Source organism: Saimiri boliviensis, chromosome 20 (assembly GCF_048565385.1).
Source record: "Saimiri boliviensis isolate mSaiBol1 chromosome 20, mSaiBol1.pri, whole genome shotgun sequence".
Lineage (NCBI taxonomy): Eukaryota > Metazoa > Chordata > Mammalia > Primates > Cebidae > Saimiri > Saimiri boliviensis.
Genome location: NC_133468.1, coordinates 4,690,030 through 4,702,560, shown reverse-complemented (window position 1 = coordinate 4,702,560; position 12,531 = coordinate 4,690,030). Strand labels below are relative to the sequence as shown.

At 41.3% G+C, this 12,531-nt stretch overlaps 1 protein-coding gene across 2 annotated transcripts in view; it reads left to right on the top strand.

Annotated features, from left to right (window-relative positions):
* Positions 1–12,531, top strand: part of CNOT6 (CCR4-NOT transcription complex subunit 6) — an 84,229-nt gene that overhangs the window by 30,596 nt on the left and 41,102 nt on the right. For both annotated transcript variants that reach the window (XM_039460545.2, XM_039460544.2), the window contains exon 2: positions 4,046–4,159. In XM_039460545.2, coding sequence (XP_039316479.1) covers positions 4,048–4,159 — 112 coding nt within the window. In that variant the 5' untranslated portion in view covers positions 4,046–4,047. The remainder of the gene's footprint in view (positions 1–4,045; positions 4,160–12,531) is intronic.

Sequence of the window (12,531 nt, the reverse complement as noted above, 5' to 3'; positions counted from 1 at the left end):
GTATTTTTTAGTAGAGACAGGGTTTCACCATGTTGGCCAGGATGGTCTCGATCTCTTGACCTTGTGAACCGCTCTCTTTGGCCGCTCTCTTTGGCCTCCCAAAGTGCTGGGATTACAGGCGTGAGCCACCGCACCTGGCCATTAGCTTTAACTTTTAATCAAACTCGTTCAAAGCCTGACTCTGCTATTTCCTAGCTTTGTAACACTGGGCAAATTGCTTAAACCTTTTTGAGCTTGTTTTCTGGTAAAATGGAGATAATTGCAACTCTACAGGAAGAACTAGCAAAAAAAACTAAATCTGGAGAGAGGAGGAAAATCAAGAAAACAGTTATCCTGGGAACCGAGCAGTGTGTTGTTTCAAAGAGGGAGTGATCATCTAGATCAAATAAGCAAAAAGAGGTCAGAGAGGTGACCATTGGAAATAAGAATATAAGATCACTGGGTTTCTTTTTTTAAAAAAGAAATTTGTTAGAGACAGGGTCGTGCTTTGTTACCGAGATTGGAGTGCAGTGGCGTGATCATGGCTCACTGCAGCTTTGAACTCCTGGGCTCAAGTGATCTTCCCCGCTCAGTATCTCAAAGCATTGGAATTACAGGCCTAAGCTATAGCATTGTGTCTGGCTACTGGGTTTCTTCCTGATAGTTTTTGGTGAAATGTTAAAAACACTCATTTGAATGGGTTTAACTGGGAGGAGGCGAATGGAAGAGAACATAGACAACTCCTGAAGATTGTTTTTGCTATAGAGAGAATGAGAGAAGGGAAGTAGCTGGAGTGAGAAACGACGTTAAGACATTTTTTTAAGTAGAGGAAAGAGTACCACATATATGTGTGCTGAAAGTAAAGATCCAGTAGGGTGGCATAATGTGATGAGAAGAGGGAAGGGATTGCCAGAGTAATGTCCTTGAATAGGCGGAATGATGGGGTGGATAGACGTGCACAAATGGCTTACGTGTTAAGGGAAGGGATAGATTGGTATAGGTGGGAGTAGAAAGCGCCCTTCTGTTTCATTGTGAAAATAGAAGTAAGGTCATCAGCTTAGAGGGAGGTTGGAGGAGTTGGTGTTGGAGGTTTGAAGACAGAAGTAATCTAGGAGAAGGGGATAGACTAGGAATTTACAGTATTATTTCTGGGCAGTATATAGAGTCTGAGGAATTATTGCTGACTGGCTCACTTTAGGCTCATATGATCATAGGTTTTTCTCCAGCTGTGTTAGCTGCATGGGTATACAGAGTAGGTGGACAATTGGTTAGATCAGGATTATGGTGTAGCCAAAAGAATAAAACCGAGACAGGAACAAGGGCTTTGAGGGAATATGCATGGGAGTGATGTTTTATTTCACCTAAATATTTTAGAATGTATCTATTATGGACAAGGATTTTAAAACATCACACACAGGCTGGGCATGGTGGCCCATGCCTGTTACCCCAGCACTTTGGGAGGCCAAGGCAGGTGGATCGTGAGGTCAGGAGATCGAGACTATCCTGGCCAACATGGTGAAACCCCATCTCTACTAAAATACAAAAAGTTAGCCAGGTGTGGTGGCGTGTGCCTGTAGTCCCAGCTACTTGGGAAGCTGAGGTAAGGGAATCTCTTGAACCCAGGAGACGGAGGTTGCAGTGAGCTGAGATCGCACCACTGCACTCCAGCGTGGCAACAGAGCAAAGCTCTGTCTCAAAAAAAAAAAAATCACGTACAACCATAATACCTTTTTTTTTTGAGACAGGGTTCAGTGTTGCACAGTGAGTGTAGGCACATACGTCTTACTGCAACCTCAACCTCCTGGGCTCAAGCAGTCCTCCTACCTCAGCTTCATGACTTGCTGGACTACAAGTGTATGCAACCATGCTTGGCTAATTTTTAATTTTTTTTGGTAAGAGATGGGGCCCAGGCTGGTGCTGGTCTCATAAACTCCTGGGCTTAAGCCTCACAAGAGTGCTAGGATTACAGCCATGAGCCACTGTGCTTGAATCATAATACTTCTTTAATATTAACTAATATTTAGTCTATTTTCAATTTTCTTTGATTTTCAAAAGCAGAAAACCCAGGTTTGTTCAATTTGGGACTAAACAAGGTCTGTACATTGCCTTTGATTGCTGTCCCTCTTAAGTCATTTATTCGATATATCTCATCTTAATCTTCTTTTTCAGACCATTGATTTGTTCAAGAAATTTGGTCTTTTGTCATTTAACTTTTGTATTCTGCTGACTGTATTCTTGTATTATTTTTAATTGGAAAAACTTTTAATTGAGGTAAAATTGATAGTTGCTATCATAACCAAATGTGTACCGTTTGGTAGTATAAAGTATATTCACGTGGTTCTGTCCTGTGGTGTTACTTTAAACATGTTCCTCTAGATCCTTTACTTTCTGTAAACTAGTGTCAGATCTGGAGAGGCTTGATTTGATTCAGGTTCAGTTTTTAACTTTGTGGGCGAGGGGTCATGGACATAGGTGATTTATGTGTACTTCTCATAGTGTCTTATTGGGAGGCACGTGGTGTTTGGTTGTCCTAATGATGAGACTGATCATTGGATTTAGGTCTTCTAGCTCAGAGGTTCTCAACCCTGGTACTTGTCCATGGCCTGTTAGGAACTGGGCTGCACAGCAGGAGTGAGCGGCAGGTGAGCAAGCATTACTGCCTGAGTTCCGCCTCATGTCGTCAGATCAGCAGCAGCATTAGATTCTCATAGGAGTACAAACCCCTTTGTTAACTGCACATGCGACGGATCTAGGTTGTGTGCTCCTTGTGATGCAATCTAACTAATGCATGATGATCTGAAGTGGTACAGTTTTCATCCTGAAACTACCCCACCTCACCAAATCCGTGGAAAATTGTCTTCACAAAACTGGTCCATGGGGCTAGAAGGGTAGAGAACTGCTGTTTTAACCTGATCTATCCATTTGAAAATTTTCCACTGATTTTTTTTTCCACTTAATGGTTTTATTAACTATTGATAATCATTGCCTAGATCCATTGTTTTATTAGAGACTGTAAACTGATTATTTTCTAATTATGTAACTCTTTTTGCATTTTATTAGCTGGAATTCTGTTAAAAACAATTACTCACCTAGTTTCTGCCAGAAATACAGGATAATTGTTTGATTCTTTTCTTTTCTTTTTTTTTTTTGAAATGGAGTTTCGCTCTTGTTACCCAGGCTGGAGTGTAATGGTGCGATGTCGCTCATTGCAACCTCCGCCTCCTGGGTTCAAGCATTTCTCCTGCCTCAGCCTCCCGAGTAGCTGCGGCTATAGGTGTGCGCCACCATGCCCACCTAATTTTTGTATTTTTAGTAGAAACAGGGTTTCACCATGTTGACCAGGATGGTCTCCCATCTCTTGACCTCATGATCCACTCGCCTCAGCCTCCCAAAGTGCTGGAATTAAAGGCGTGAGCCACTGTGCCTGGCCAATTCTTTTATTTTCTAATTTTCAGGTGACTTAAGTTTTTTGATTTTTCAGATAAAATTATGAATTCATGAAATTCATAATGACTCAGTTGCGGTCATTCTTGTGATGTTCAGATTGTCTAATATTTGGCCAGTAGAAGCTTCTTTAAGCTGGCTCCTGTGTCTGCCATAGCTGCACCCTTGTTAGCTTCTCAGCTTGTTTGTATCTGTCTTGTCCTACACTTGAAATAATCAATTTCTGCAAGAAGGTCTTTTAGTGGAAGATGGTAGCGATTATAATATGGGTGTCTACTTTTAAAAGGTGGTGTGGGCCGGTCGCGGTGGCTCACGTCTGTAATCCCAGCACTTTGGGAGGCTGAGGTCAGGAGATTGAGACCATCCTGGTCAACATGGTGAAACCCTGTTTCTACTAAAATATAAAAAATTAGCTGGGCATGGTGGCATCCGCCTGTTGTCCCAGCTACTTGGGAGGCTGAGGCAGAAGAATCGCTTGAAGAGGTTGCAGTGAGCTGAGATCACGCCAGTGCACTCCAGCCTGGGCAATAGAGTGAGATTCTGTCTCAAAAAAAAAAAAGAGATGTTATGGTTTTTGTTTATTTGATTTTTTAGAATGCTGATTGGTTTCTTTTTTTAACAGGCATGCCCAAAGAAAAATACGAGCCCCCTGACCCTCGGAGGATGTATACAATTATGTCTTCTGAGGAAGCAGCAAATGGAAAGAAATCCCATTGGGCAGAGCTTGAAATAAGTGGTAAGACATGGAAGCATGAATTTAGTATGGAAATTAAGATATGGTAGTAAAGTGAGATAGTGAGATTTCTAAAGCCAATACACAAAAGAAACAATGATTATATTTTATGAATGTAGTACATTTATAAATGATTGTATTTTAGTAACTTACCTTAGAAGCGGGAAGGTTAAATGAAAAGAATATGATTTGAGTCAAAAGTTCAAAACCCATTTGTTGCGTATTTTCTCAGTATTAGCGTCCTCTTACAAAATATAGAAATGTAAAATAACAAGGACGAAATGAAAATAACACATGTAAAATGCTAGTGCCCAGTCAACTATTTGTTCTGGTGGACATTTGATTCTCTGATAAAGTAGGAATGAGCTTTTGGATTAATCAAATGATAGATTTCTAGTGGGGTTCGAATGACTGACCTGTATAGATTTTGGGGTAGATTTGTTTCTCCTTATTTTCTTCATCGGCTTCTCAGTCTGAGTCACTGAGGACAGCCTTATTTAGAAACACATAGTCTTAGGAGTTTGAAGCAGATGTCAAATTTCCCTTCCCCTTTTAATGCAATCTGGACATACTCAAAGAAATACATGAGCCTTCAAATGTGAAGGATATCCTTTCCCCAGCATCTCTGCCAGTGGGCACACAGCCTCTTCTAAAATATTTCAAAGATGGTGAAGGGACATTACTTTTCAGGGCAACCAGTGCTAATGAAGTTTTGTGTTACTGTTGGCCTAATATGCTCCCCCTTACTTTCCTTTCTGATTTTTGCCTCCTGAAATAGTACAGAACAAATTTTCTCTTCTTTGACCTGACTGCCCTTGATTTTTAAAAGTTTAACGCAGCAGGCATACTCAGCATATGCTGTGTGTAAAACATTTTACCTGGTCCTGGCTCATGTGCATGGAAGATATATAAAAGTCCCTCTTTTTATGGAGGTTATGACATTAGGGAGTGAGAAGAAGGGAGTGTGCAAGTATAAATAACTAGTAGACAAAACTTAACAAGTCTAGGTATAAAAGTGCTATAACAGGAAGCAAAAAGGAAATAATGATCATAGCATTCCTCCTTTCTCAGCTCAAAATTTCTGGTTAACCTATAGAGTAAACTTAAATGGCTGCCTTTGCAGCCATAATAGGGGTCGGTACCCACATGAGTCTCTCCTGTTTTCCCTCTTCCAATTTCTAGAGTGCTGGACTTTACTAAACCAAGTTCAGCTCAGTAAGTAGGTATGGTCATGGAGAGTAAAATTTCTCTCTTTCCTCTCCTGTCAGATTTGGCTTTCTGTGCCGGGGAGCTCAAAGAGAAATATGCACTCTTGTTTTGTAGTTATTCTCAAAGCACAGGCAGTTACTACTCCTATTTTTTCCCTTTTAAATTTTGCAGGATTGGCATTTAACTATATTTATCTCTCTTTTTTTTCATCCCTTATTAGCAGTTTTTGAATTACAGTTCCTTTGCTTAAAAGGAAGTTTCCCCTTTCTTAAAGCATTGGAATACGCTAGAAAGCACTCAGGTCATTGATACACACCTCTGAGGCTAAGGAGATTCTCCTCCATCCTCTTCTCCTTCCACCACATGCTGTGATTTGAGTTACTGTTCTCTGCTTACCCGGAACTTTGGGAGGAAATCCTGTATACATGTATAGGGAAAAATTATGTGTTTTCTTTGCTCACACCATCACAACAATCATCAATACAAAAGAAGACTTCCGTGACCAAAGGTGTGGGTTTCTTTTCCCCACACACTGAGCAGCAGACACCAGTTAGGTGCCCTCCAATTCAATTCCAACGCTGTTTGCCTGGAGGTAGCACTGGATCCCATAGTCTGGACTCAGTCCCCAAGATTTCCCTCTCCCACTTGAGTCACCAGTCTGGGCCTCTAGAACTTTGACCAGCTTCAAGTTGGGGTTCCCACAACCCCCTATTTAGGCTCAATTAGTTTACTGGTGTGGTTCACATAACTCAGAGAAACATCTACTTACATTTACCAGTTTATTATAAAGGATGATGTTACAAATTTACCAGTTTATTATAAAGGATGATGTTACAAAGGATACAGATGAAAAGATGCATAGGGCAAGGTGTAGGGGAAGGAATGCAGCATCCATGCCCTCCCTGGACACACCACTCTTAAGGAGGAACCTTAAGCGTTCAGCTATCTAGAACAGGCGTCCCCAAACTATGGCCCGTGGGTCGCATGCTTCCCCCTGAGGCCATTTATGCGGCCCCCCCTACCCCCCGCCGCACTTCAGGAAGGGGCACCTCTTTCATTGGTGGTCAGTGAGAGGAGCACAGTATGTGGCGGCCCTCCAACGGTCTGAGGGACAGTGAACTGGCCCCCTGTGTAAAAAGTTGGGGATGCCTGATCTAGAAGCTCTCTGAACCCTGTTCTTTTGGGTTTTTATGGAGAATTTATTGCATGGGTATGGTTGACAACTGTGTAGAAATGTGATCATTGGACAAGCAAGGCACATCTGCTCAGACCTTTCTTGGGCTGTCTGTAGCATTCCTTCCTCTAGGTTATGGGGCAGGACTCTGTCTGGAATGAGGGTCTTTTGACGCACAGTCAGATTAGAGTCCTGCCTTGGGCAGATGAAAGAAGGACAGGAGAGATTGTGTTTCCTGAGGCCTTAAGCACTCCAACATTGTAACAAAGACTATGGGAGTTACGAGCCAGGAACCGTGGATGAAAACATACATATATATGTATAAAACTCACCATAATACAACATAAGAAGGAAGAGGGGAGACTCCTCTAAAGTAACCTTTCTTAATTTATTATTATTATTATATTTAGTGATGAGGTCTTGCTCTGTTCCCCAGGCTGGAGTGCAGTGGCATGATTATACATAGTTTACTGTATCATTGAATTCCTGGGCTCGTGCAATCCTCCTACCTCACTCTCCTGAGTAGCTGGGACTACCTGCCTAATATTTAAAAAATCTTCCTTAGAGATGGGGTCTTGCTTTGTTGCCCAGGCTGGTCTTGAACTCCTGGCTTTGAGCAGTCCTGCCACCTCAGCCTCTCAAAGTGCTGGAATTAGAGGCACGAGCCACTGTGTGCAACCAAAAGATGCCTTCTTAACAGTTAATCATCTTTACCATTTATCTTTACGGAGGATAAACTACTGGTTGAATAGGTTTGTAGAATGGAACCTTGTACTTCCTATTAATGAATTATTACAAGGCCAAAAGCCTTGTAATCACTACCCAGGTCAAAAATTAGAACTTTTTCAACTTTACCCAGAACCTTCTCCATATGCCACAGCCAGTCACAATCCCAACCCTGCTCCCAAAATTAACCATTATCCTGACATCTATAGTAGTTTCTTGTCTTTCGTTATGGTTTTAACACCAAATTATGTGTACAGGGAAGATTTTTGGAGGTGCCAAAACTACTACCTGTTTTAATTGTGGTGGTTACATAGCTATGCATTTGTAAAGGAATCATAAGACAGAGTGAATTTTATTGTATGTAGATTATACTGTGACATTAAAAAAATTTTTTTTTTTAAGATTCAAGGGAGAGTGACGGATAAGCAACATACAGAGAAATAGACCTCTGAAAAAAATCAATGCACAGGATTAGAACAAATACTAAAAATGATAATTCAAGGAAACTTTCCTAAATTAAAAAAAAAGTTCATACTACCCACTGAAAGAAGACACAGTATACCTGAGAATGTCAATGTAGAAAAACCAACACCAGGATATATTCTGATAAAATTACTGAGTTTAAGGAAAAAGCATACGTTTTGGGCATCTAGGCTAAAAGAGCAGGTGACTAATAAGAAAATTCGAGTGTCATTAGACCTGCAGCAAGGTTTTATGCCATACCAAAAAATTTTTTTTGGAGTAACATATATTTAAGATACTTTAAGATCATGTGAGCCAAGGATCTAGACTTCACCAAAACCGATTTTCAAATACAAAGGGCATAGACTGTTATCAACATACAGTAAACATAAGACATACTGTTACTGTGAATGCCTTTTTTTTTTTTTTTTTTTTGAGAGGGAGTCTCGCTCTGTCACCAAGGTTGGAGTGCAGTGGTGCATGCAGTCTTGGCTCACTGTAAACTTCACCTCCCAGGTTTAAGCAATTCTCTACATCAGTTTCCTGAGTAGCTGGGATTACAGGTGAGTACCACCACTCTCGGCTAATTTTTTGTATTTTTAGTAGAGATGGGATTTCACTGGCCTGGTCTTGAACTCCTGACCTTGTGATCCACCCGCCTCAGCCTCCCAAAGTGCTGGGATTACAGGTGTGAACCATCATGCCTGGCCCCTATGAACACCTTTTAAAGAATCATCTAGAGAACAAGCTTCTAGACAACCAAAATGATTGACATATGAACTAGTAGGGGGCGTTTAATATGTAATGATTTGCAAAGCTAAGTCCAAAAATAGGAGTTTATGCGGGTTAAATGGGAAAGCTATAGTGTGTAGTGGATACATACTCTGCCAATGTAGACAGAGCACGATTATGTAAAGGAGGACAGGGCGGATGAGCTGATATGCACACTAAGTTTTGGTCTGCTTTTGGTAATCATATTGGTGGGATGAAGCAAATAAATATTCTATCATCCCATATCCCTGAGAACCAGGACTTTCAGTATTAAAGAAGATGCATATATAATTATAAAACAGGGTAACTAAAAGCCCTGTTACTCTGAATTTGAATTAAAAGTTCAGTATGTTTTCATAAGATATTTTAGCTTTAAGTGTATATTTGATATTTTGTCACAAATCATATAAAACATAATTATATCACACCATTTATTTATAAATGCATATGGCTACATATTTATGTCTAAATCTGTTCATTGAAAACCTAGAAACAAGACTAACTCTAGCTGTAAATATCTCTAGCACCGGCTGAGTTTTGTTTTTCTTAGAGATGAGGTCTCATTATGTTGCCCAGGCTGGTCTAACTCCTAGCCTCAAGCAGTTCTCCCAGGTTGGCCTCCCAAAGTGCTGGGATTATACACATAAGCCAACCTGCTCAGCCCAGGTTAGCTTCTTTAACTTATTCATTACATTTTTATATATTTAGAGGGTACAAGTACAGTTTTCTTTTTTATATTTTAATAATCTGTTTATTATGTATTTGTCCCTCCAATAGAACCGCCACCCATACCAAGGTGAAGTGGCTCACCACCTGGGTCCTGGACTGTGAGATCTAAGACTTCCTTCTTCTTCATTTTATGGCTTAGGTGGGGCATGGTTCAGGCAAAATTCATGTCTCCTTTTGAATACTGCAGAAGCAGAACCTAAGCATACCCATAAAGGTGGCCACACCCATCAGGGTTTATTGGCAGGCTGGAAGACAAAATTCTCCTAATAAAGGCATTTTTACCTCTATAGGGGGTTGGGAATTGGTTGGCTGGAAGTGGTGGTATTGGGGCAGGGAAGCGTTATTTCAATGGAGGAGTTATTTTCAGGTTGCAGAGAGAAATGAGGGGAGTTTGCCTACACTGGGCCATCTGTGGGGTCAGTGGGGGCTGCTGTATGTCTTTGCTACTTAAAGAGGAAAGTTGACATAGGCATTATAGCCAAAGAGGCACGTAGCAATTAGGCCCAGTACCCCTGAGATGATTTTGGAGTGGTTTCCTCTCTCAACAAGGGCGATAATGGAGGTGATAAGGTAGAGGATCACTGCTAAGAAATCACTCCGAGGCCAATTGATGTGTGGTATATTGGTGTGCAGATCACACATGTAGATGATAAAATAGCACCTAGGATCATTTCAGCTACCAACAGGGAGGAATACCCTGGTGTGGAGGCACTTAAGCACATCAGGATCACCAGGCACAATATAATCTTAGCAAGCCTAAAGGATTCCCTTTTGGGTACACAAGAAGTTGGCCCAGCAGTGGGAGGGCTGAGAGGCACTCTCAATCCAACGTGGGCTAAAGTCCTTGGTGATGCAGAAGATTGCTCACTAGTTCATGGCGTTGAGGACACTGCACATCCAACCGTCCGGCTAGGAAGGGGGCCCCTGGGGCAGAGGGAGTCACAAGTAGTTTTTTTACCTGGATATATTGTGTAGCGGTGAAGTCTGGCCTTTTACTGTACTTATTGCCCTAATAGTGAACATTGTACCCAAAAGGTAATTTTTTTCACCTTTTTCACCCTTCCATATCTTGGAGTCTTCAGTGTCTGTTTTTCCACTTTGTATGTGCGTGTGTACCCATTGTTTAGTTCCCCTTTGTAAGTGAGAAGATAGGTATTTGTTTGAGTTGTTTTGCTTAGGATAATGGCTTCCAGTTCTGTCCACGTTGTTGCACAAGATAGGCTTTCTTTCATTTTTATAGCTGAGTAGTATTCCTTGGTGTATAAATACTCTACATTTTCTTTATCTAGTCATCCATTGATGGACGTTTAGGTTGATGCCGTATCTTTGCTATTGTGAGTAGTACTAGGAGACATACGAGTGAGTATTAGACACGTGAGTATGAGACATGATGATTTTTTTCTCTTTGGGTATACCCAGTAGTGGGATTGCTGGATAGAATGGTAGTTCTATTTTTAGTTCTGTGAGAAATCTCCGTCCTGTTTTCCATACAGACTGTACTAATTTACATTCCCACCAACAGTGTATATAAGTGTTCCTTTTTCTTCACATCCTTGCCAACATCTGTTGTTTTTGACTTTTTAATAGCCATTCTGAGTAGTATAAGATGGTATTTCATTGTGGTTTTAATTTGCATTTCTGTGATAATTATTGATGTTGAGCATTTTGTCATATTTGTTGGTGACTTGTGTGTCTGTCTTTTGAAAAATATTTCATGTCCTTTGCCCACTTATTATTGGGGTTCCTTGTAGATTCTCTATATTAACCCTTTGTCAGATGTGTAGTTTGCCAATATTTTCTCTCATTCTATATACTGTTGATTATCATTATTATTTTTGCTGTACAGAAACTTTTTTTTTTTTTTTTTTTTTTTTTGAGATGGAGGCCCACTCTGTACCCTAGGCTGGAATGCAGTGGCACAATCTCAGCTCACTGCAACCTCTGCCTCCTGGGTCTTGGTTCAAGCAATTCTCCTACCTCAGCCTCCCAAGTAGCTGGGATTACAGGCATAAGCCATCATGCCCACCTAATTTTTGTATTTTTTAGTAGAGTCAGGGTTTCACCATGTTGGCCAGGCTGGTCTTGAACACCTGACCTTGTGATCTACCTGGCCTCGGCCTCCCGAAGTGCTGGGATTATAGGCGTGAGCCACCATGCCTGGCCGCTGTGCAGAAACATTTTAATGTAACTAAGTCCCATTTGTCTATTCATTTTGAGGTAGGGTATCATCATTCTGTGGCCCAGGCTGGATGGAATAGTGTGTAACCTCAAACTCCTGAGCTCTAGTGATCCTCCTGCTTCAGCCTCCTGAATAGCTAGGACTATAGGTGCACACAACCATGCCTGGATTTTTTTTTTTTTTTTTTTTTTTTTCCCTTTCAGACAAGGTATCACTTTGTCACCCAGGCTGGAGTGCAGTAATACCATCTCGGCTCCCTGCAGCCTCAACCTCCTATGTTCAAGTGATCCTCCTGCCTCAGCCCCTCAAGTAACTGGGACTACAGTAGTATATGCGACCATGCTCAGATAAAGGCTAATTTTTATATTTTAGTTTTTTGTAGAGACAGGAGTCTTGTGTTGGCCAGCCTGGTCTCTCAACTCCTGGCTTCAAGTGATCTTCCTGTCTTAACTTTACAAAACACTGGGATAACAGGCATCAGCCACTGTGCCCAGCCAGCTTCTTTAACTTAGTAACAGACATTTATGTTTTCACTACGTCTTTTTATGGTTTGATAGCTCATTCCTTTTTTTTTTTTTTTTTTTTGAGATGGAGTTTTGCTCTTTTTTTTTTTTTTTTTTTTGAGATGGAGTTTTGCTCTTGTTACCCAGGCTGGAGTGCAATGGCGCGATCTCGGCTCACCGCAACCTCCGCCTCCTGGGTTCAGGCAATTCTTCTGCCTCAGCCTCCCAAGTAGCTGGGATTATGGGCACATGCCACCATGCCTAGCTAATTTTTTGTATTTTTAGTAGAGACGGGGTTTCACCATGTTGACCAGGATGGTCTCGATCTCTTGACCTCGTGATCTACCTGCCTCGGTCTCCCAAAGTGCTGGGATTACAGGCGTGAGCCACCGCACCCGGCCTTTAGCTCATTCCTTTTTAACATTGAGTAATAGTCCATTGTCTAGATGTACCACAGTTTATTTACCCGCTCACCTACTGAAGGACATCTTGGCTGCCTCCAAGTATTGGCAGTTTTGAATAAAGCTGCTATAAACATTTATGTGCAGTTCTTTGTGTGGACGTAAGTTTTCAGCCCCTTTGAGTAAATGCCAAGGAGGCCTGATTGCTGGATTATATGGGA